General features: G+C 43.9%; 1 protein-coding gene, 1 non-coding gene and 1 pseudogene across 2 annotated transcripts in view; all 3 read left to right on the forward strand.

The window, feature by feature from the left end:
* The window catches only part of LOC126428294 (synaptic vesicle glycoprotein 2A-like), a 195,613-nt gene that overhangs the window by 84,835 nt on the left and 84,500 nt on the right, over positions 1-26,278 (forward strand). Inside the window, exon 5 of the mRNA XM_050090211.1 lies at positions 16,905-17,026. Within this exon, the coding sequence (XP_049946168.1) occupies positions 16,905-17,026 (122 nt within the window). The remainder of the gene's footprint in view (positions 1-16,904; positions 17,027-26,278) is intronic.
* On the forward strand, positions 10,139-10,212 carry Trnas-cga (transfer RNA serine (anticodon CGA)). Its single transcript has one exon. It is a non-coding gene; the product is annotated as a tRNA-Ser (tRNA).
* On the forward strand, positions 19,956-20,073 carry LOC126428581 (5S ribosomal RNA; annotated as a pseudogene).

The raw sequence follows: 26,278 nt of genomic DNA on the forward strand, positions 1-26,278 counted from the left end.
TTGAAGAACCGGATCTGTACTGCCTTGCCCGAGTATGGGAGGAATTTGAGTATCGATGTGATATTGTTCGTGTCGCTGATGGAGGACATATTGAACATCTGTAATCTGAACTTGAGAGGTTCGTAAATAGGCGTGTTAAGTTTCATATTGGTAAGTCTTACGGTTTAATTAATTTATGCATTCGAAATACGTATATTCCTTTTGAAACACCCTATATATTGAGCTATTGGTTGGAAACAGACATATTATTTGCCACAAATTTCATTAAGGAATAAATGTACTGAGAAGCAACGGTTAGAAGTGTGGTCAAAATGCTTTTTCGCACTTTTTATTAATTTTCTAGTTGTTGGAAGACTAATTCTATTAATTAAGTTATTCAAAAATACAAATAGTTCTTATTGCCACCATTAGTGTAAAAAATGGTTCAAATGGCTCTGAGCACTACGGGACTTAACTTCTGAGTTCGTCAGTCCCCTAGAACTTAGAACTACTTAAACCTAACTAACCTAAGGAGATCACACACATCCATGCCCGAGGAAGGATTCTAACCTGCGACCATAGCTGCCGCGCTGTCCCAGACTGTAGCGCCTAGAACCGCTCGACCACTCCGGCCGGCCCGTTAGTGTACTAAATATTTATTTACCCTTACATATTCCCACTTCCCAGCTTTATAAATTGCTTCAGATGTTTCTGGAATTAATTTGGTTAATGTGCACTGTGGTATTCGAGCGCTGTCTTGTAAACTAGAGTAGCTCTCTCCTGTAACAAGAAATTGCAGTGTTACGTTGAGCCTGCCTTCTGCAAATATAGCATCTGTCAAGTGAGTATTATACTTTGCAGCATGAGAAGCCACTTTATAGAGCAAATACTGAAATGCACTCTCATCCGTTAGTAAGTTATTTATAGTCGTATATTACGACTTGATGTCCTCCACTCGCAGCTCTCGTAACAAATTTTGCAGAATGCTTTTACTGTCTCGACCTAAGCCCCTTGTTTTTCGCCGCTTGTCTTCCAAACGCACACACAATGCAATTGTGGTACAAGCAACTGCAGCTCATAACAACAAGTTGTTGTTTCCGGTCCACCTTGAACTTTCACGAGAATAAGATGACATTGTAATAATACCTATTTTTAGCGCCACTTCAAATATCTTTGTCAAAGACGAATATTTGATCATATTTCTTTGTCAGTGAAGTATGATAGTGTAATAGCGGCCTTAGAAGTGGCAACAGCTACAAGTGTGAACCATTCACAACACCTCAGATAGCAAATAAACACGCTCCAGTTAATTGAAATCGCAAATATATTCCTGCTCTGTTCTAAACTTCCCGTTGCAACCGACATCCTGCTGTATCTCATTTCTTAACTAACATTAATTTTATGTCGATGTTAATATTACTTTACACCGAGATATCCCCTCAAACAAAAACTGGGTAGTAAATAAACAGTTACGGGCTGTAAATAAGTAGTTGTCACTATTAGAGTTCCAATCCTCGTATTTATGTAGTTACCACGGAATCTTGTTTTATTATTACATCTGAAACATCTGCAAATCTTTATGAAACTGCAGAAAACAGTTCGTTCTTTTTGTGAAACATTTATATGCTTTGCGTTTACTGTAATACATAAATGTCAGACCCTTATATCGAGGCAACGACGTTTTTGTATTTTATACACCATGTCAGTTAGGTACATGGCAAAGACTTCATTGCTGCTGATGGTGCCAAAGGCTTTGGTATCCTTGGGCTTTTCCTCATTCGATAGACATCATTTTTGTCATCACATCCCTCCCCTACTCTTCATTCTCTCTTCCTCTTCCATCCTGTAGGTTGTTACTGACAAAGCAAACTCCCCATCGCGACCTGCTCAGATTTAGTGGTAAGATCCCCGAGTGGGTAGCCCGTCAAAGACTGAATGCAGATCAAGCACGAAAATAGGAAGGTGAAAGAAAGCAAAATAGAAAGGAGTGAATGGTCCAAGAAAAAGAAGTGCCGTAAAGAGTAGCCTAAAACACCAACGGCGTCGCGGGTATGTGGTTATGGTGTTGGGCTGCCAAGTCATACTCAGAACTCCCTCATGCTATTTATTCTTTTTTTTTATCACAACATTATGAACTGTCCGTCCGGTCACTGAAGAGTTTGTTCTCTTTCTGTAGTCTTGGCAGTTGTCATACTACATTACCGCCGCAAGTAAAGGTGATGAATAGTGAGAGCAGGCAAGATACCACATAGACGTCTGACAGAAATGAAAACAACAAATAAGTACGTTACAGTAAACAAATTGCAGAGTCAAGACTTCCATAACGGAACGCAACTTCAGAAACGTGGTACTGAAACAGAGGATGACAGACTAAAGACCGAAATACTAAATGTCTTTTTCCAAAGCTGTTTCACAGAGGAAGACTGCACTGTAGTTCCTTCTCTAGAATATCGCACAGATGACAAAAGGGTAAATATCGAAATAGACGACAGAGGGAGAGAGAAGCAATTAAAATCGCTCAAAAGAGGAGAGGCCGCTGGACCTGATGGGATACCAGTTTGATTTTACACAGAGTACGTGAAGGAACTTGCCCCCCTTCTTGCAGCGGTGTACCGTAGGTCTCTAGAAGATCGTAGCGTTCAAAAGGATTGGAAAAGGGCACAGGTCATCCCCGTTTTCAAGAAGGGACGTCGAACAGATGTGCAGAACTATAGACCTATATCTCTAACGTTTATCAGTTGCAGAATTTTGGAACACGTATTATGCTCGAGTATGATGACTTTTCTGGAGACTAGAAATCTACTCTGTAGGAATCAGCATGGCTTTCGAAAAAGACGATCGTGTGAAACCCAGCTCGCGCTATTCGTCCACGAGACTCAGAGTGCCATAGACACGGGTTCACAGGTAGATGCCGTGTTTCTTGACTTCCGCAAGGCGTTCGATACAGTTCCCCACAATCGTTTAACGAACAAAGTAAGAGCATATGGACTATCAGACCAATTGTGTGATTGGACTGAAGAGTTCCTAGATTACAGAACGCAGCATGTCATTCTCAATGGAGAGAAGTTTTCCGAAGTAAAAGTGATGTCAGGTGTGCCGCAGGGGAGTGTCGTAGGACCGTTGCTATTCACAATATATATATAAATGACGTTGTGGATAACATCGGAAGTTCACTGAGGCTTTTTGCGGATGATTCTGTAGTATATCGTGAGGTTGTAACAATGGAAAATTGTACTGAAATGCAGAAGGATCTGCAACGAATTGACGCATGCTGTAGGGAATGACAACTGAATCTCAATGTAGACAAGTGTAATGTGCTGCGAATACATAGAAAGAAAGATCCCATATCATTTAGCTACAATATAGCAGGTCAGCAAGTGGAAGCAGTTAATTCCATAAATTATCTGGGAGTACGCATTAGGAGTGATTTAAAATGGAATTATCATATAAAGTTGATCGTCGGTAAAGCAGATGCCAGACTGAGATTCATTGGAAGAATCCTAAGGAAATGCAATCCGGAAACAAAGGAAGTAGGTTACAGTACGCTTGTTCGCCTACTGCTTGAATACTGCTCACCAGTGTGGGATCCGTACCAGATAGGGTTGATAGAAGAGATAGAGAAGATCCAACGGAGAGCAGCGCGCTTCGTTATAGGATCATTTAGTAATCGTGAAAGCGTTACGGAGATGATAGATAAACTCCAGTGGAAGACTCTGCAGGAGAGACCCCAGTAGCTCGGTACGGGCTTTTGTTAAAGTTTCGAGAACATACCTTCACCGAAGAGTGAAGCAGTATATTGCTCCTTCATACGTATATCTCGCGAAGAGACCATGAGGATAAAATCAGAGAGATTAGAGCCCACACAGAAGCATACCGACAATCCTCCTTTCCACGAACAATACGAGACTGGAATAGAAGGGAGAACCGATAGAGGTACTCAATGTACCCTCCGCCACACACCGTCAGGTGGCTTGCGGAGTATGGATGTAGATATAGATGTAGATTTTGGCCCCCTGTGACTTTTTCCTGTTCCCAAAACCGAAGAGACCTAAGAAAGCACGAAGATTTTCAACAATTAAGGAAATAAAAATTGCAACATTGAAAATACTCGAGGCTGTACCAAAAAGTTCTTATGAGAAGTGCTTCAAGGATTGGAAGAAGCGTTGGCACAAGTATATTGTATCTGAGGGGGATTTCATTGCAGGGGACAACATGAGCATTGATGAATAAATAAATATTTTTTTCATTAAAATTCAAAGTCACCTTACTTTTTGAATACACCTCGTACAACTCTAAACCGCAGGATATTTATAATGTGCAGCCAAAATTTTTACAAGCAGAAACGTCGATATATCGATATCCGTCTTTGTTGTATCGAGGCCTTGCAGCGATTTTCTTTTAAATAACGATACATCTATTTCCCGACATTTTTTAAAAATATCGACAGTCCTATCTCTAACCCACATTTGACCGCTCCTCTTGACGCCTCCGCAATGGAGGTCAGAACCGCGACAGCTAGGGTCGAAATCACGAAGTTTTCTTATGAGTGGCCGAGGAAAACATTTCAGACACACCTCCGCTCACAATCGATACGGAAAGTCCACAGAGTGAGGCATAGAGGACGCCACTGAACCCACCCCTTCCCTTGGGGGCGCTGATTCCCTCACATGTCGCGGTCGGGACTTCGCAGTGCGATGAGCAATAGAACGCCGCTCTTTACAACGTCTGTACATCACCTGTGTTTTCCAACAGTTTTTACGTCAATAACTTCAGCTTTGCATTGGCGAAGTCCTTCTCAGGAAACCATCGATTTTTTTTTCCAATTTGCAATCTATGGCTCTCACTCATTGGCGCTTACGCTCCACAGGCCACCTTCCAGTGTGTGGTAACGGGTGCTTCTGCACTCACGATGATTTACCCTTTTCGTAGGTCAGGGGAAGAGCCAATTTCGCTGAGTCTCTGTAGGCACCTGAATTCCTCTGACTTCATCACTACAGTCGTTTCGCGAGAAGTACAACGAAACAAGTATTGTCTTCGTACATCCATAGTTGAAATGGAGGACGTCAGCTGGTATAAATTTATATTAAAAATGAAGTAATTCCTCCATCTTTATATAAGGTGTCGATTTTATTTTGCCAACATAAACTAGACACCTTAAATACAGCTGGAGGAATTTCTTCATTTTTAATATAAACAAGTGTTGCTTCCGAGGTACTGCCGGATGCAATCGTCGCAGATCCACGTTGTTTCGGAGAACAACCGTTGCACCATCATCAGGTGGTCCTGACGGAATGAGGGAGCCTGTGGTGAAGCTCCCTGTATATGTACCTGCGGGTCCACATTTCTTACCTCAAGGGCTCCATACCTTGCTCGGCGGAAGTGGAAGTGGAAAGGGGGGAAGGGGGGGGGGGGGGAAGGAGACGCTTATGGCTCCAGGAGGGGAGGGGGAGACGGCTGGCAGGGGGGCAGAGCCTCAGTGGGCGGCGGTTTCCAGCTTTTCTGTCGTCACGGGCGGTGAAGTGAAGTGTTGAGTCAATCCAATGGCAAAAATGTAAACTTTCACGGCCGGAAATATCATGTCCATTATAATTATCCGGGCTGTTATGCCGTGGTCGGTTGATGAATTCTGAGGTGATTCCCAACGTTTCGTCTCCGACTGCGGGAGACATCTTCAAGGGGGTCCGTAGCTTGATGGAAGGTCCAACACACCCACTGGCTCGCTACTGACTGCCGCTAAATTCCGTGTCCGCGCGCCCCCGCGCCGCGGCGTGACGTCACGTGTTTTGAAAACGTCAGTGCAATTGGCCGCTGTCCGTCGCCGTCGATCGCCGTTGCCATCACCCAGTAGTGGACGAGTGGTACACATCTTCTTTAAAATCTAAGGTTTTCCTGCCGTTTGTTAAAAATGTAACGGAAAGAATAGGGAGGATCTTGACGAAGCGGAATATTACCGTAATTTACAAGCCCACCAGGAAGATACAGGAATACCTTAGGTCTGCCAAGGACGCTCGCAAACCATTGGAAAAATCTGGAGTGTATAGGATCCCATACAGCTGTGGTGATGTTTATGTGGGTACCACCAAAAGAACTGTTTCTAAACGTTTGGAAGAGCACAAGGGAAATTGTAGAAGAGGAGAAACGGAACGATCAGCTGTTGCGGAGCATGCTCTCCAGCCAGGGAACCACAATATTCGTTTCGAGGAGACGCAAGTACTAGCGGCCACGAGCGGATACTACGAAAGGCTCTACAGGGAGGCAATCGAAATCGCTAAACACCCAAATAATTTCAACCGAAAGGAGGAGGGCGTCAAATTAAACGGTATATGGATGCCGGTGTTAAAGAAGATGTGTACCACTCGTCCACTACTGGGTGATGGCAACGGCGATCGACGGCGACGGACAGCGGCCAATTGCACTGACGTTTTCAAAACACGTGACGTCACGCCGCGGCGCGGGGGCGCGCAGACACGGAATTTAGCGGCAGTCAGTAGCGAGCCAGTGTGTGTGTTGGACCTTCCATCAAGCTACGGACCCCCTTGAAGATGTCTCCCGCAGTCGGAGACGAAACGTTGGGAATCACCTCAGAATTCATCAACCGACCACGGCATAACAGCCCGGATAATTATAATGGACATAATCCAATGGCTAGTAATGCGGCGGATAGACTCTTCAAATAAAGTGAAGCTTTTCGCAGATCACAACTTTAAGTCGCCTCTGACATGAAAACTCTACCCCCCCAGGAATGTATAAAAAAACTGGTTCACTTGCCTAGCATCGAGCACGCAAAAGTGCCGCAACACGACGTGACACATACTCGACTAATGCCTGAAGTAGTGCTGGAAGGAACTGACACCATGAATCCTGCAGGACTGTCCTTAAATCAGTACTAGGAGCTGTAGATCTCTTCTGAGTAGCACTGTGCAAGACATACCATATGGGCTCAATAATGTTCATGTCTGGTGGCCAGCGGAAGTGTTTAAACTCAGCAGAGTGTTCATGGACCAGGTGATCATACAAGATGTTTACGTACATGTCACCTGTCAGAGTCGTATCTAGACGTATCAGGGGTCCCAAATCACTCCAACTGCACACTCCCCACATCATTACAGAGTCTCCACCAGTTTGAACAGTCCCCTGCTGACATACAGGGTCCACGCATTCCTGAGGTTGTCTCCATACCCGTACACGTCCATCTGCTCGATACAATTTGAAACGAGACTCGTCCGACCAGGCAAAAAGTTTCCAGTTACCTATAGTCCAATGCCGATGTTGACAGGCCCAGGTGAGGCGTAAAGCTTTGTGTCGTGCAGTCAGAAAGGGTACACCAGAGGGCCTTCTGCTCAGAAAGCCCGTATCGATGACGTTTCCTTGAATGGCTTGCACGCTGACACTTGTTGATGGCCCAGCACTGAAATCTGCACCAATTTACGGAAAGGGTTGCACTTCTGTCACGCTGAACGATTCTCTTCAGCCGTCGTTGGTGCCGTTCTTGCAGGATGTTTTTCCGGCCGCAGCTATGTCGGAGATTTGATGTTTTGCCGGGTTCTTAATACTCACGGTACACTCGTGAAATGGGCGTATGGGAAAATCCTCATTTCATCGCTACCTCGGAGATGCTGTGTCCCATTGCTCGTACGCCGACTGTATACGAGGGCAGTTCAATAAGTAATGCAACACATTTTTTTTCTCGGCCAATTTTGGTTGAAAAACCGGAAATTTCTTGTGGAATATTTTCAAACATTCCCGCTTCGTCTCGTATAGTTTCATTGACTTCCGACAGGTGGCAGCGCTGTACGGAGCTGTTAAAATGGCGTCTGTAACGGATGTGCATTGCAAACAACGGGCAGTGATCGAGTTTCTTTTGGCGGAAAACCAGGGCATCTCAGATATTCATAGGCGCTTGCAGAATGTCTACGGTGATCTGGCAGTGGACAAAAGCACGGTGAGTCGTTGGGCAAAGCGTGTGTCATCATCGCCGCAAGGTCAAGCAAGACTGTCTGATCTCCCGCGTGCGGGCCGGCCGTGCACAGCTGTGACTCCTGCAATGGCGGAGCGTGCGAACACACTGGTTCGAGATGATCGACGGATCACCATCAAACAACTCAGTGCTCAACTTGACATCTCTGTTGGTAGTGCTGTCACAATTGTTCACCAGTTGGGATATTCAAAGGTTTGTTCCCGCTGGGTCCCTCGTTGTCTAACCGGACACCATAAAGAGCAAAGGAGAACCATCTGTGAGGAATTGCTCGCTCGTCATGTGGCTGAGGGCGACAATTTCTTGTCAAAGATTGTTACAGGCGATGAAACATGGGTTCATCACTTCGAACCTGAAACAAAACGGCAATCAATGGAGTGGCGCCACACCCACTCCCCTACCAAGAAAAAGTTTAAAGCCATACCCTCAGCCGGTAAAGTCATGGTTACAGTCTTCTGGGACGCTGAAGGGGTTATTCTGTTCGATGTCCTTCCCCATGGTCAAACGATCAACTCTGAACTGTATTGTGCTACTCTTCAAAAATTGAAGAATCGACTTCAGCGTGTTCGTAGGCACAAAAATCTGAACGAACTTCTCCTTCTTCATGACAACGCAAGACCTCACACAAGTCTTCGCACCCGAGAGGAGCTCACAAAACTTCAGTGGACTATTCTTCCCCATGCACCCTACAGCCCCGATCTCGCACCGTCGGATTTCCATATGTTTGGCCCAATGAAGGACGCAATCCGTGGGAGGCACTACGCGGATGATGAAGAAGTTATTGATGCAGTACGACGTTGGCTCCGACATCGACCAGTGGAATGGTACCGTGCAGGCATACAGGCCCTCATTTCAAGGTGCCGTAAGGCCGTAGCATTGAATGGAGATTACGTTGAAAAATAGTGTTGTGTAGCTAAAAGATTGGGGAATAACCTGGTGTATTTCAATGCTGAATAAAACAACCCCTGTTTCAGAAAAAAAATGTGTTGCATTACTTATTGAACTGCCCTCGTACATTACGTTCAGATCTTGATAACCTGCCACTGCAGCAGCAGTAAGCAACCTGACAACTGCGCCAGACACTTCTTGTCTTATACAGGCGTTGTCGACCGCAGCAGTGAATTCTGCCTGTTTACGTATCTCTGTATTTGAATTCGCATGCCTGTACCAGTTTCTTCGGCGCTTCAGTGTATATATCGGGAGCGCACCGCAGATCCCTCATTCCATCAGTACCACCTGATGATGGCGGAACGGTTCTTCGCCGAAATATCATTGACCGTGACGATTACATCCGGCAGTACCCCCGAAAAACTTGGAACCATCATACACGGCGGGAAAGCTTCAGATCGCATAGGTATTGTGATGTCTGACGTGTCTTGAAGGTACGCCCCCAGTATGTTATCAGTCAACATTTCCAAGACACCCATTTTACTGCACGTGTCACTGAGGTTAGATACGTATCTCCGTAACGCCCTCGCGATTGGTAAATTAACCCGTCATGATACTCATCGCACGGCCTTCGATCCTCTCCATGTCCTTTATCAACACATACATTATTTCTCAATTTAACATCCCCTTTTCTCAACTCTTACAAATCGTACAGAGATGAATGGGGCATCGATAGAAACAGTTTTTAACAAGCTTCTGGCACTGCAAATCGATTTTGCGCTAAAACAGACTATATGTGGAACAGAATGAGATTTTCACTCTGCAGCGGAGTGTGCTCTGATAAGAAACTTCCTGGCAGATTAAAACTGTGTGCCCGACCGAGACTCGAACTCGGGACCGTTGCCTTTCGCGGGCAAGTGCTCTACCACTGAGCTACCGAAGCACAACTCACGCCCGGTACTCACAGCTTTACTTCTGCCAGTACCTCTTCTCCTACCTTCCAAACTTTACAGAAGCTCTCCTGTGAACCTGCGGAACTAGCACTCCTGACAGAAAGGATATTACGGAGACATGGCTTAGCCACAGCCTGGGGGATGTTTCCAGAATGTGATTTTCACTCTGCAGCGGAGTGTGCGCTGATACGAAACTTCCTGGCAGATTAAAACTGTGTGCCCGACCGAGACTCGAACTCGGGACCTTTGCCTTTCGCAGAGAGCAGGAGAGCTTCTGTAAAGTTTGGAAGGTAGGAGAAGAGGTACTGGCAGAAGTAAAGCTGTGAGTACCGGGCGTGAGTTGTGCTTCGATAGCTCAGTGGTAGAGCACTTGCCCGCGAAAGGCAAAGGTCCCGAGTTCGAGTCTCGGTCGGGCACACAGTTTTAATCTGCCAGGAAGTTTTATATGTGGAACAGTTTAAAGTAACTGATACCTTGAACAATCACAAGCAAAAGGGCGTCATGATTGCCAAACTTCTTACCTCCATTTTACGAAGCTAACAAACAATAAGAGACTCCATTTTCATATTATTTTACCACAAATACCATATTTTTTCGAGACGGCGTGAGTTCAAAGTACTTATTAATTGCATAATTTGTATACAGCAATGTCATAGATAACAACGGTGAACACTGCGACAGTGCATAATCTCTGCCCGTCGTACAACATGAGTTTTCTTTTCGTGACGAGAAACATATTTTTCATTGTCGCCTTGAATTGCTTTCTATGGTGCACTGATTGTTAGACTAGATTCAGTTTTCATCCTACAGACCCAGAAATGAATGTTTGTCGTGGACGTGGAACAAGTCAGAAAGTACAACATAAAACATTTGCATATAATACTCACCATCCTCATCATTTGTCAGGCGACTGTCAAAATATGTGAATTATTTACAGTAAACTGGAACTGCTAATATTTACAGAATTAATACAGTCAGAATGAGACATAGCTTCGGACTTTTAATAAATTTATCATACACAAAATACTTAATTTTGGCTGTTGTGTCTAAGTCCTGTTAAAACTGAAATCTAACAGACATTTTTACTTAAATTAGTCTAACAGTTCATGTTATTTATCTATACAGTAGCAGGAATTGCCTATCAATAAGGCTTTCAAACTCTGTTTAAACTGTGCTTTATCTGAAACCAAATTTTTAATGGTTTCTGGTAATTCATTAAATATGTATGTTCTTGAATATTGGACCTCTTTTCGGACCAAGGTAAGTGATTTTAGATCTTTATATGTGATGGTTATTATTCCTAGTACTGATAGTATGTACTGAACTGCTGGTTGGAAACAGACATATATTACTTGCAAAAAATTTCATTCAAGAATAAATATACTGAGAAGAATATAAAGTTTCCTGAGCAGTTTTCTACATGATGTTCTTCAATCTACACCACAAATGAGTCTTATTACGTGATGTTACGCTCTAAAAACTTTTGATCGGTTTCACAAGTTACCCAGAAAATGATCCCATATGGTATAATACAATGAAAGTAAGCAAAGTATGCAAGGTTTTTGTATTGATATCTCCTTCGTCTGACATTCTCACTGCAAATGTAGTCTTGTTCAGGCACTTTAGCAGTTCTGTGTAAGCCCATCTCAAGTGAATTTATTACTGACTTGTAATCCCAGAAATTTAACACTGTCAACCTCTTTGATCTGCATGCCTCAATATGTTTTACACATGCTCGAAGGAAATCTCTTACACGTTCTGCACTGCACAAGTGGGTCTTTTCAAAGTTTATTTACAGTGAATTAGCTTTAAACTATTTGTTAATGTCAGTAAAAATTTGATTATTGGCCATTTCTAAATCTGTACTTTACTTGGTACTTACTGCAATATTTGTATCATCTGGCAATGCAACAGACGAGATGTCATTAACGTACACAAGAAAAAGCGATGGATCCAAGATGGAACCTTAAGGAACACCATATATAATTAATTCCCAATTTGATGAAGCTGGTTGAATCGAGCAATATTTAGATTTTGTGGCGCAGTGCTCCGATGCTGACTGCACTGGGACATCGTCAAAGTTCTGGTCGACGATGCATGGTCGCTGCAAGGGAGGATCGACATACTATACACAGTGCATGGTAATCCCTTCACATATCTGCCTGTCATTCCAGAAGAAGTTATGGAGTCACTGCAACATTCTGTGTCATCCTGCACCATTGCTGCTAGATCAGCGTGAATGGTCAAGGGAATTACTGCCCCCACAGGTATGCTGCTATTAACTCCCCAACACGAATGGGTCTCTTTGAAATGGTGCTGTGCCCAGGAAACATAGAATGCTAATGAATCCAGTAGCATTGTGTCAAGGGCGAACTGCGGTTCTGCTCTACCTCAAATGACCATCGTCAGCGACTATTATGACGACGTGAAAAGAGATACACAGTGGCTGTGCTACTTCAAATGGTTCAAATGGCTCAAATGGCTCAAATGGCTCGAAGCACTATGGGACTTAACATCTGTGGTCATCAGTCCACTAGACTTAGAACTACTTAAACCTAACTAACCTAATGACATGTCCATTATAATTATCGGGGCTGTTATGCCGTGGTCGGTTGATGAGTTCTGAGGTGATTCCCAACGTTTCGTCTCCGACTGCGGGAGACATCTTCAAGGGGGTCCGTAGCTTGATGGAAGGTCCAACACACACACTGGCTCGCTACTGACTGCCGCTAAATTCCGTGTCTGCGCGCCCCCGCGCCGCGGCGTGACGTCACGTGTTTTGAAAACGTCAGTGCAATTGGCCACTGTCCGTCGCCGTCGATCGCCGTTGCCATCACCCAGTAGTGGACGAGTGGTACACATCTTCTTTAAAATCTAAGGTTTTCCTGGCGTTTGTTAAAAATGTAACGGAAAGAATAGGGAGGATCTTGACGAAGCGGAATATTACCGTAATTTACAAGCCCACCAGGAAGATACAGGAATACCTTAGGTCTGCCAAGGACGCTCGCAAACCATTGGAAAAATCTGGAGTGTATAGGATCCCATGCAGCTGTGGTGATGTTTATGTGGGTACCACCAAAAGAACTGTTTCTAAACGTTTGGAAGAGCACAAGGGAAATTGTAGAAGAGGAGAAACGGAACGATCAGCTGTTGCGGAGCATGCTTTCCAGCCAGGGAACCACAATATTCGTTTCGAGGAGACGCAAGTACTAGCGGCCACGAGCGGATACTACGAAAGGCTCTACAGGGAGGCAACTGAAATCGCTAAACACCCAAATAATTTCAACCGAAAGGAGGAGGGCGTCAAATTAAACGGTATAAGGATGCCGGAGTTAAAGAAGATGTGTACCACTCGTCCACTACTGGGTGATGGCAACGGCGATCGACGGCGACGGACAGCGGCCAATTGCACTGACGTTTCCATAACACGTGACGTCACGCCGCGGCGCGGGAGCGCGCGGACACGGAATTTAGCGGCAGTCAGTAGCGAGCCAGTGTGTGTGTTGGACCTTCCATCAAGCTACGGACCCCCTTGAAGATGTCTCCCGCAGTCGGAGACGAAACGTTGGGAATCACCTCAGAATTCATCAACCGACCACGGCATAACAGCCCGGATAATTATAATGGACATGATATTTCCGGCCGTGAAAGCTTACATTTTAGTATAACCTAATGACATCACACACATCCATTCCCGAGGCAGGATTCGAACCTGCGACTGTAGCAGCAGCGTGGTTCTAGGCTGAAGCGCCTAGAACCGCTCGGCCACAGCCGCCAGCACTGTGTGTGGAGACATCTGGTATGACTTGAGGTCACAGCTGTTTGTGATTGAGGGAACTCTGGTGGTACAATAATTACCTCATGGACACCATGCATCGTCGTCTGTCGCTGTTGTGGGGGGACTCTTCGACAGGCTTATTGCCATCCACACATGGCATGTGTCTCTATGACCTGTCTTGCACAGTGCCGAGATACACTCCTGTGGCCAGCAAGATTCCCAGATACGTCCCCAATACAACACGTGTGGGTCCAGCTCAGACATCGTCTTCATCCCATTGCCAGTAGCCTGGATATCAGAAACCAGTTACAGCAGCAGCAGGCGAGCTTCCCTCAGGAGGGAATACAACAATTTCGTGACAACCTTACCAACCTAATTAGTGCGTGGATCCATACCAGATGGGGTGCAGTACCAATATCATACTAATAAGTAGGTTCATACCAGAAAATTGACCTAAGTCGAAACAAGGCCCTCGGAGTAGACAACATTCCATTGGAACTACTGGCAGCCTTGGGAGAACCAGTCATGGGAAAACTCTTCCATCTGGTGAGCAAGGTGTATAAGACAGAAAGAATGCACGTATTGACAGGTGTGAAAATTACCGAACTATCAGTTTAATAAGTCGCGGCTGTAAAATACTAATACAGTTTCTTGACAGACGAGTGGAAAAACTGGTAGAAGACCTCGGGCAAGATCAGTCTGGATTCCGTAGAAGTGTTGGGACACGCGAGGCAATACTGACCCTACGACGTATCTTAGAAGATAGATTAAGAAAAGACAAACCTACGTTTCTAGCAATTGTACATTTAGAGAAGGCATTTGACAATGTTGACTGGAATACTCTCTTTCACCTTATGGAGCTGGCAGGGGTAAAATACAGGGAGCGAAAGGCTATTTACAGTTTCTACAGAAACCAGATGGCAGTTATAAGAAATGAGGGCCATGAAAAGGAAGAAGTGATTGGGAACTGAGTGAGACAGGGTTGTAGCCTATCCCCAATGTTATTCAATCTGTATATTGAGCAAGCAGTAAATAAAACAAAAGAAAAATTTTGAGTATGAACTGAAATCCATGGAGATGAAATAAAAACTTTGAGGTTTGATGATGACATTGTAATTCTGTTGGAGTCAGCAAAGGACCTGGAAGAGCAGTTGAGCGGAATGGACAGTGTCTTGAAAGGTGGATATAAGATGAACATCAACAAAAGCAAAACGAGGATAATGGAACGTAGCCGAATTAAATGAGGTGATGCTGAGTGTATTAAATTGGGAAATGAGACACTTACAGTAGTAAATGAGTTTTGTCATTCGGGATGCAAAATAACTGACGATGGGCTAAGCAGAGAGGATATAAAATGTAGGCTGGCAATGGCAAGGAAAGCGTTTCTGAAGAAGAGAAATCTGTTAACATCGAGTATTGATTTAAGTGTCAGGAAGTCGTTTCTGAAACTATTTGTATGGAGTATAGCCATGTATGGAAGTGAAACATGGACGATAAACAGTTTAGACAAGAAGAGAATAGAAGCTTTCGAAATGTGGTGCTACAGAAGAATGCTGAAGATAAGGTGGGTAGATCACATAACTAATGAGGAGGTATTGAATAGAATTGGTGAGAAGAGGAGTTTGTGGCACAACTTGACTAGAAGAAGGGATCGGTTGGTAGGTCATGTTCTGAGGCATCAAGGGATCACCAATTCAGTATTGGAGAGAAGCGTGGAGGGTAAAAGTCGTAGAGGGAGGCCAAGAGATGAATACACTAAGCAGATTCAGAAGGATGTAGGTTGCAGTAAGTACTGGGAGATGAAGAAGTTTGCACAGGGTAGAGTAGCATGGACAGCTGCATCAAAGCATAACAACAACAACCAGCAAATTCCTTGTTAAATTGACTCGGTTTTGTAATCACTGCATTCACATAGCCTCCCTATTGGGGAGGTTTCATTTCGTTTCCTCCTCCACTTCTGGGTGCTTCACATTTTTGGTCAGGAAGTATAGTTGGAGAAGTACTTCCGACTCTATGCTCGTCGTCAAATATGTGGAGTCTACGTACTCAGTTCGCTTGATGAACAATTCAAACAAATCGTATTAATGCGTTTTTTTACGAAAAAGTAAATGACAATGCTTAACTCTGGCAATCACACAGCTGTGTCGCAAGGAAAGTGTGACATACAAAATAATCGAGCTTCTTCCGTACAAACAATTCCAAGTAGCTGCTGCGCAAGTGCCCAATCTGAAAGCTGTTATTCAAGTGGGGCGTCGCCAGTCGTTCGCGGCGCTTAGGTCATCTCCACATAGAGGCCACTGCTGGTTGCGTTGTCGTCCTGGAGAGGGGTCGGTCAGCGTGCGATTGGTTGGCGTCTTCTCACAGCCACCTCTGCTCTGTAGTTCCCGACTAGCGGATCGGCGATTGACTTTACGCCGTAACAACAGTAACATGGCTCCAGAATGAGATTTTCACTCTGCAGCGGAGTGTGCGCTGATCTCCCTCGCAGATTAAAGCTGTGTGCTGGACCGAGACTCGAACTCGGGACCTTTGCCTTTCGCGGGCAAGTGCTCTACCAACTGAGCTACCCAAGCACGACTCACGCCCCATCCTCACAGCTTCACTTTGGCCAGTATCTCGTCTCGAGCACTTACTCGCGAAAGGCAAAGGTTCCGCGTTCGAGTCTCGATCTGGCACACAGTTTTAATCTGCCAGGAAGTATATCAGCGCACACTAAGCTGCAGAGTGAAAATCTCATTCTGGAAACATCCCCCAGGCTGTGGCTAAGCCATGTCTCCCCAGTATCCTTTCTTTCAGCAGTGCTAGTTCTGCAAGATTCGCAGGACAACTTCTGTAAAGTTTGGAAGGTAGGAGACGAGGTACTGGCAGAATATGTGAGTTCGGGACGTGAGTCGTGCTTGGGTGGCTCAGTTGGTAGAGCACTTGCCCGCGAAAGACAAAGGTCCCGAGTTCGAGTCTCGGTCCGGCACACAGTTTTAATCTGCCAGGAAGTTTCAGTAACATGGCTTCCCGTGCTTAGATGTAGGTCTACAGAACAAACTTCATTCATCCAACGCTTCTGTGTGTCAAGACGATTTTCTTCATTTTTTCTTGAAATTTATTTGCAACATACCTTTCGTGTAAATTGCCCCACTTTTTTCAACTTTTCTTTTATGCACTTTTAATGCATTTCTGTTTACTGTTGAATAGTGAACTCCCATATTGTTACGTTCATTAATCATTTAAAAATATAAGTAGCTTCTGTGAATTGTTTTGTAACTGGAGCTGTGTTGCCTTCTTGCCGAAACGTCCCGCAGCGTGGAGTAATGCTCTTGCGTCTGGTTTCCCGCAGCGTGTGTGGGCCCTCTGCCGTGACGTACGCCTACCTGGGGGAGTTCCACACGGACAGAACGCGCACGCAGCACATCGTCTACGTCTGCCTCTTCTTCGCCATCGCCAGCATCGCCCAGCCTGGTAAGCCACACACGCCCGCACGAGCAAACTCGGAAAATTACGAGCATTAACCTTTACGTGACCAGTGGGACATACACTGATCAACCAAAACATGACCACTGCGCACCGTGACTTTGGATGCCGCCTGGTGGCGTTGTGGCCACGTGACGCGGTATTGGTATTGGTTTGTGGGATTAAAGGGACCAGACTGCTATGGTCTTCGGTCCCTTGTTCCAAAACTTAAAAACACCCACACAGAGTAAAAACGGAGACAACAGACGACACAGGACAAGACAGACGCAGACAGAGAAATGACAAAACGAACTAAAATCACACCAAGTGTGACAGTGGTTGCCCGACCATAGAGACAAAAAAGGAAAAGCCAAGCAACGAAGGAAAAAACACTAAAAACTCAGACTAAAATCGTTGGCCAAAGGCCAGAATCAATACAAAAGGACAAACACTTAGATGGATAAAGGCTCCCTGCCGGAATAAAACGCAAAACTAAGCCTGCCATAGTATTGTCATCAGTTAAGGGGCTCCGGAAAGGCTAAATCATGAAAAGTTCAATTTTTACTTTTTTGCGTTTTCTGAATCTGCAGACTATTACCTTTTAATAGATATATAATTTATTGAATTCCGAACACTACAAGTATTTTTAATTTTTTTTTGAAATGTGTTCTACATGGGCGTGACCCACTGTGGCGCTGTTAAACTGCTGCCAAATAGTGTTATTATTAACGTCCGTGTTCATCAGGTACATTTTAGTGATGTGAGATAAAGTATGTGTTGTGGCTAACCTGTGATGGTTCAGTACATATCGCTGGTGTGATTGTCGATTTTTCATGTTTATTTACTCTGTGGTTATCTCGAAAATATTCGTAATTAATTCTGTTTCTTGAGTCTCTGTTTTGTTGAAGTATAATAATGAGTAAAAGTAAAGTTATTAGAAATCCTCTGAAGGCTTTTAAGAAAAGGAGAAATGTTGGAAAGCCAAAGGTATGTGTTATTACTGTAAACAATAAAGGCGATAACCGAGTGAGTGAACCTAACCTCTGAAGTACACCTGCCCATAGCAGTCAAAGTGGGAAACAAAATACTTCACAGAAGAAGCTTGGTTCAATGAGTGAAAACTATGATTGTTTTATGGGCGAATCGGATGTGAATGAAATATTTGATATGTCGGTTCTCAAAGGGATTTTTTCAAACTGTGTAAGATGTATTCATTGTAGTGAAGTTGGTCTGGAACTCTCCATAATAAAGCACGTAGGACTTGCTAGTGAAATACAACTGAAATGTGATAAGTGTTCATACATGACCACCTTTTGGAACAGTGTTGCAGTAACTGCAACTGAAGAAAATGGTAGCAAAATCTACAAACACAACAACGAGCGATGCTTGCTTTAGACAAGGAACGCCTTCGGGCTGCAGACAGGGCTATAAAGATTCTAGAAATACAAGCAAGAGTAAACAGGAGGAGGAACAAGAGGAAGCTGGAGGAGGAGTTTGCAGAGGATGAAGATAATCCAACCTATGGACCTGGAATGCACTAGAAAGTTAATCCAATCTTTGTCGCTCGATTCCCAAAACTTTTATTTTCGCATACTAATTACATGTTTTCTAAGTATCTTCCACACATATTTGTTTCAAACTTTCAGTAAATGTTACACAGTACCTTCTGCATAATTTAACACAGCCTTTTTCCAAAAAACTGTATATTTTTGAATATATAAATAAAAAATTGCAAAAAAATGTTGTGAATTTTCATTACAATTGAAAAAAAATCATCTTTAATAACTGAACTAAAATTTTGTAAAATCCCTGTGTTAAGTTGTAGCCCATATTCCAATAAATAATCTGTAAAAATTTCAACTTCCTACCTCAAATACTTTGTGAGGAAAGATGTAATTTATAAGCGTTATTTTAACATTGCAAGTATAGGGCGTTCCGGAGCCCCTTAAAAGGCCAGGGAGCGTATCAGGCAGCGCAAACGTCTGCCTGAGCACAGTTAAAAGTGGACAGGCCAACAAAATGTGGACCACTGTCAATGCCGACCCGCAGCGACATAGAGGGGGGTCCTCACGCCGCAGTAAGTGGTCGTGCGTCATCCGTGTGTGGCCAATGCGCAGTCGGCAGAGGACGACAGACTCCTTGCGAGAGACTCGCAAGGAGGAGTGCCACACAGTCGTCGTCTCCTTGAGAGCACGGAGTTTATTGGGCGTGGTCAGATCGCGCGATTCATCGTCCCATAGCCCTAAAACTTTGCGGCGTAAGGCTGCCCTCAAATCAGTCTCTGGGAGGCCAACATCCAGAGATGGTTACTGGTGGCCTCTTTCGCCAGGCGGTCAACATTTTCATTGTCGGGTATGCCAACATGACCTGGGGCCACACAAAGACCACAAAGCGGCCGCAATGGGCAAGAGCATGGAGGGACTCCTGGACACGAGGGCGAGGGAATCACTGGTCGAGAGCTCGTAAACTGCTCAGGGAGTCGCTACAGATAACGAAGGACTCACCTGAGCAGGAGCGGACATACTCTAGGGCACGAAAGATGGCGACCAGCTCAGCAGTGAAAACGCTGCAGCCAGCCGGCAAGGATCATTGTTCGTAATGGTCCCCTAGAGTTGCAGCATAACCGACCCGACCAGCTACCATCGAACCGTCAGTGTATACAACGCCAGAGCCCTGATACGTGGCTAGGATGCAATAAAAGCTGCGGCGGAAGGCCTCCGGAGGGACTGAGTCCTTCGAACTCTGTGCCAATTCGAGCCGAAGGCAAGGGCGAGGCACACACCACAGGGGTGTACGTGATGCGATAACAAAAGTATATAAGCGGAGCAGACAAGGACGGCAGATCACCCTAGCCAAGATATGGGCTGCAAATGGGGAAATCCATTGAGATAAGCGACTTTGACAAAGGTAAGGTTATTATTTTGCAGAGCCTGTGAACGGCAATGGCCTTGCCGCAGTGGATACACCGGTTCCCGGGAGATCACCGAAGTTAAGAGCTGTCGGGCGTGGTCGGCACTTGGATGGGTGACCATCCGGGCCGCCATGTGCTGTTGCCATTTTTTCGAGGTGCACTCAGCCTCGTGATGCCAATTGAGGAGCTACTCGACCGAATAGTAGCGGCTTCGGTCAAGAATACCATCATAACGACCGGAAGAGCGGTGTGCTGACCTGATGCCCCTCCTATCTGCATCCTCCACTGAGGACGACACGGCGGTCGGATGGTCCCGGTAGGCCAGTCGTGGCCTGAAGAAGGAGTGAGTGAGTGAGAGCCTGTGAACAGCAAAGGTGGTCGAATGTTCACGTGCTACTGCCGTGAGTAACTAAGGAAAGAGGTAGATCGACAGTGAAAATACCACTAGGCACTAAATGGTTGTAAGTACACGACTATCCACACAATGTGGGGCTCAGAAGTCTCTCTGCTGTGTAAAGTAGGACAGATGTTGACTTGCAGAATCTCTGCCAAAAGAGCACAATGCTGGTGCACGCGCAAGTGTTTCGGAGCACACCGTTCATCGAACATGCAGATCTGCAGCAGACCACCCTTGCGTGTTCACTTGTTGACCCAACGACATCAGTTGTGAATGGAGTGGCCACGAAACCATCGAGATTCGAACGCCGATCAATGCGATGCGTGCCGCTTTATGTCGCTCCTGTCTAGAGCCTGTGTATCGGAAGAATGACTCATGCGTGCACAGTGACAGATGGTCTGAAGCTGGTTCAGTCCAGTACGTAGCTCTAATTTTCATCTGCTGGAGGACTAGCGGACAGTACTAAACATAAAGAACCATAATGTAGTTAAGAATTTTGACCACCAGAGTCCAGTAGTGCACACAGACATTCCAGAAACAGGTCAAGAGAATGTTTTTGTGAATTGTTCTGTTTCTTTCTTGAAGGCTTTTTTATTTATGTTTGTACAGTTTTGTATATGCTTTTATTAGTGTCAATGATGCGTGAATGTGGTCTAAAGTAAATGTGCAGATCATTTTTCTGCTGACAAACGCTGTACAAACTAGTGTGAGAAAGTTTCAAGGCCTTGCGAATGCAGACGATGGGGAATTTTCCATCATAATATGTTAAGTAATTTTACGGTAAAAGGAAACCTTCTAATGTTTCTAAGCACTATGGGACTTAACATCTGAGGTCATCAGTCCTCTAGACTTGGAACTACTTAAACCTAACTAATCTAAGAACATCACAGACATCCATGCCCGAGGCAGGATTCGAACCTGCGACCGCAGCGGTCACGCGGTTCCAGACTGAACCGCCTAGAACCGCTCCGCCACGGCGGTCGGCTTATACGTCCCACTTATGGGGCTCCGGAACGCCCTATACTTGCAATGTTAAAATAACGCTTATAAATTACATCTTTCCTCACAAAGTATTTGAGATAGGAAGTTGAACTTTTTACAGATTATTTATTGGAATATGGGCTACAACTTAACACAGGGACTTTACAAAACTTTAGTTCAGTTATTAAAAATGATTTTTTTTCAATTGTAATGAAAATTCACAACATTTTTTGCAATTTTTTATTTATATATTCAAAAATATACAGTTTTTTCGAAAAAGGCTGTGTTAAATTATGCAGAAGGTACTGTGTAACATTTACTGAAAGTTTGAAACAAATATATTTGGGAGATCCTTAGAAAACATGTAATTAGTATGAGAAAATAAAAGTATTGGGAATCGAGTGACAAAGATTGGATTAACTTTTTAGTGCATTCCAGGTCCATAGGATGGATTATCTTCATCCTCTGCAAACTCCTCCTCCAGCTTCCTCTTGTTCCTCCTCCTGTTTACTCTTGCTTGTATTTCTACACTCTTTACAGCCCTGTCTGCAGCCCGAAGGCGTTCCTTGTCTAAAGCAAGCATCGCTCGTTGTTGTGTTCGTAGATTTTGCTACCATTTTCTTCAGTTGCAGTTACTGCAACACTGTTCCAAAAGGTGGTCATGTATGAACACTTATCACATTTCAGTTGTATTTCACTAGCAAGTCCTACGTGCTTTATTATGGAGAGTTCCAGACCAACTTCGCTACAATGAATACATTTTACACAGTTTGAAAAAATTCGTTTGAGAACCGACATATCAAATATTTCATTCACATCCGATTCGCCCATAAAACATTCATAGTTTTCACTCATTGAACCAAGCTTCTGCTGTGAAGTATTTTCTTTCCCACTTTGACTGCTATGGGCAGGTGTACTTGAGAGGTTAGGTTCACTCACTTGGTTATCGTCTTTATTGTTTACAGTAATAACACATACCTTTGGCTTTCCAACATTTCTCCTTTTCTTAAAAGCCTTCAGAGGATTTCTAATAACTTTACTTTTACTCATTATTATACTTCAACAAAACAGAGACTCAAGAAACAGAATTAATTACGAATATTTTCGAGATAACGACAGAGTAAATAAACATGAAACAATCGACAATCACACCAGCGATATGTATTGAACCATCACAGGTTAGCCACAACACATACTTTATCTCACATCACTAAAATGTACCTGATGAACACGGACGTTAATAATAACACCATTTGACAGCAGTTTAACAGCGCCACAGGGAGTCACGCCCATGTAGAACACATTTCAAAAAAAATTTAAAAATAGTTGTAGTCTTCGGAATTGAATAAATTATATATCTACTAAAAGGTAATAGTCTGCAGATTCAGAAAACGCAAAAAAGTAAAAATTGAACTTTTCATGATTTTGAGCCTTTCTGGAGCCCCTTAAAGTAACTATTCGAAATTTAGAAACATGGCCTTATGTATTGTGTGTGTGTGTGTGTTGTGTATGGAACTGGGGACCTAGAAACGACGGAGTGGCTTCGTCCTGCCTTAAAGACCATCCACAGGCTGGGCGGCACACCGGATCTCGACACTAATCCGGCGGTCGGATTCGTGCCGGGGACCGGCACGCCTTCCCGCTCGGGAAGCAGCGCGTTAGAACGCGCGGCTAACCAGGCGGGCAACATGGCCTCACTCAGTATCCCTTCCGAAAGCACATAACCAGGTTTTACAATAGTAAGCGAAAATCCTATTCCCTAACGAGTTGTGCTCCTTACGTCCTAGAAAACTAATGAAACTAGTACAATCGGACAAGATCCCGACAGAATTTGTAGTGTTGGCAGAAGAGCCAACACTGTTTTTCTAGAGGAGGCCGAAATGCAAGCGTTTAATTATTTGTATAGAAACCAGATGGCAGTTATAAGAGTCGAGGGGCATGAAAGGGAAGCAGTGGTTGGGAAAGGAGTGAGACAGGGTTGTAGCCTCTCCCCGATGTTATTCAATCTGTATACTGAGCAAGCAGTAAAAGAAACAAAAGAGAAAATCGGAGTAGGTATTAAAATTCATGGAGAAGAAGTAAAAACTTTGAGGTTCGCCAATGACATTGTAATTCTGTCAGAGACAGCAAAGGACTTGGAAGAGCAGTTGAACGGAATGGACAGTGTCTTGAAAGGAGGATATAAGATGAACATCAACAAAAGCAAAACGAGGATAATGGAATGTAGTCAAATTAAATCGGGTGATGCTGAGGGGATTAGATTAGGAAATGAGACACTTAAAGTAGTAAAGGAGTTTTGCTATTTAGGGAGTAAAATAACGGATGATTGTCGAAGTAGAGAGGATATAAAATGTAGACTGGCAATGGCAACGAAATCGTTTCTGAAGAAGAGAAATTTGTTAACATCGAGTATAGATTTAAGTGTCAGGAAGTCGTTTCTGAAAGTATTTGTATGGAGTGTAGCCATGTATGGAAGTGAAACATGGACGATAACCAGTTTGGACAAGAAGAGAATAGAAGCTTTCGAAATGTGGTGCTACAGAAGAATGCTGAAGATAAGGTGGGTAGATCACGTAACTAATGAGGAGGTATTGAATAGGATTGGGGAGAAGAGAAGTTTGTGGCACAACTTGACTAGAAGAAGGGATCGGTTGGTAGGACATGTTTTGAGGCATCAAGGGATCACAAATTTAGCATTGGAGGGCAGCGTGGAGGGTAAAAATCGTAGAGGGAGACCAAGAGATCAATACACTAAGCAGATTCAGAAGGATGTAGGTTGCAGTAGGTACTGGGAGATGAAGAAGCTTGTACAGGATAGAGTAGCATGGAGAGCTGCATCAAACCAGTTTCAGGACTGAAGACCACAACAACAACAATTACACACTGACTGGCGTGAGGTCTGGAACAGGACAATATCTTGAGAATTGCAAATAAAGTACGTAGTTGATATAATACTTAACTTTAATCCACAATTGTAGAACATCTCTCGTTACGGTACATGCTTCATATTATTAATTATCAACTGCTATGGCGCCTTGCTAGGTCGTAGCAAATGTAGCTGAAGGCTATGTTAACTATCGTCTCGGCAAATGAGAGCGTATTTTGTCAGTGAACCATTGCTATGAACGTCGGCTGTACAACTGGGGCGAGTGCCAGTACGTCTCTCTAGACCTGCCGTGTGGTGGCGCTCGGTCTGCTATCACTGACAGTGGCGACACGCGGGTCCGACGTATACTAATGGACCGCGGCCGATTTAAAGGCTACCACCTAGCAAGTGTGGTGTCTGGCGGTGACACCACAGAATTCATATTGGGTTTATCCCTGAAATAGTAGCAAATTACCATTTTTTTCAGTTTAACATCCAGCTTTCTTTTAACGTGGGTATGACGTCAAACAGAGCGACTTGCAGCAGAGGACATTTTGATTTCCACTGTCTATACTTTCACAAATGAGTTCATAAAACTTTGTCAGCATGACCAGGAAGGATTCAGGATGCACGCTCATATCAGTGGAAATCCAAAAACAAAACAAAATAATTTTTTTGTATCCTAAATTTCATCATTTTTTCACTTCTATTGGCTGCATGTGTTGCTATATCTATACTTTTGTTCATATGTAAGAGAGATTCTTCGATGAATTTTGCACAGCGTACAAACCGTACTTACAGATGTATGAAACTCTAGAATTTACTTAGTTTATAAGGAAATAAATGAGCTGTTACATTTTAAACTTCATATTTAGAAAAAACTAAAATTCTATAGTTAATTGTCTCAATGTTTAACACAGTTTTTAATAGATTTGGTAAACTCTAGAGTTTCATACAGCTGTAAGTATGCTTTGTACACTGTGCAAAGTTCATCGAAGAATCTCTCTTAATTATGGAGAAAAGTGTACAGATAGCAACGAATACAGCCAATAGTAAGTGAAAAAAATGATGAAATTTCACATGTAAAAAAATATTTTGTTACCTTTTTGAATTTCCACTGCTGTGAGAGTGAATCCTGAATCCTTCCTGGTTATGCTGACAAAGTTTTATGAATTTATTTGTAAAAGTATAGACAGTAGAGATCAAAATGTGCTGTGGTGCCTCTCCTGCTCCAAGGTCCCGTTTGACACCCTACCCCTTTCAAGGAAAAAAGTCTTCCACATTAAACAGTCGGTTAGCTTCATACAGCGTGATTCAAACGTCACTTGACATTGTTTAGATGCAAATGTTTATTCTCAAAATGGAAGTTTCAGCTTCATTACACACTACGTGAATACATTTCGATGTGGTGACCCTGTAGATTTACGCCACAGCTCCCATCTCTCTTGTTTATACGAAACACGGCATCCAGCATCTCTTGTGTTCTTGCTCCTGCTGCATCGGTTATCAGCTGTATCGCCTGGTCTATGCTGATCATCTTTGCCTGGTACACCTGTGACCTTATAACACCCCAAACAAAGAAATCCGATAGCGTCATGTGAGGGGAGCAGACAACCCATTGTCTAGATGAAAATGTTTCCTCCAAGCAATCACGAACGATGCGCAATGTTGCTGGAAAACACCAGTGTCTTTTATCCCATCCTGTTCCATTGTGGTAGCAGATACTGTTAGAGCATGTCTAGGTAAAATTGTTCCTGTAATTGTCTTTTTGGCAAACATCAGATGTCAGTATATCTTTGTTTTGGTCACTCTCCTCCACACAGTCACCTTAGATGTGTCTCATTCCCAATCCTGAACTGCGTTTGGCCTCTCACCCGTACAAATGCGACTGTTGCGCCCATCCACCCTGCCACACGTGGAGATGTGGATTTAACACTGAACAGAAAGTTTTGAATTACAGTTTCGTCCTCGATTGCTTCTAGCAGGTCTGCACACACACGGCAAAACGAACAGCGATGTCTTCAGGGTGAAGGTGGTGCGTAGTTTGGATGTGGCATGCACATTTTTTCAGCGAGAATCTCTGTGTCTGCCAAAGCGCCGTTTGTG

Source organism: Schistocerca serialis, chromosome 12, assembly GCF_023864345.2.
Source record: "Schistocerca serialis cubense isolate TAMUIC-IGC-003099 chromosome 12, iqSchSeri2.2, whole genome shotgun sequence".
Lineage (NCBI taxonomy): Eukaryota > Metazoa > Arthropoda > Insecta > Orthoptera > Acrididae > Schistocerca > Schistocerca serialis.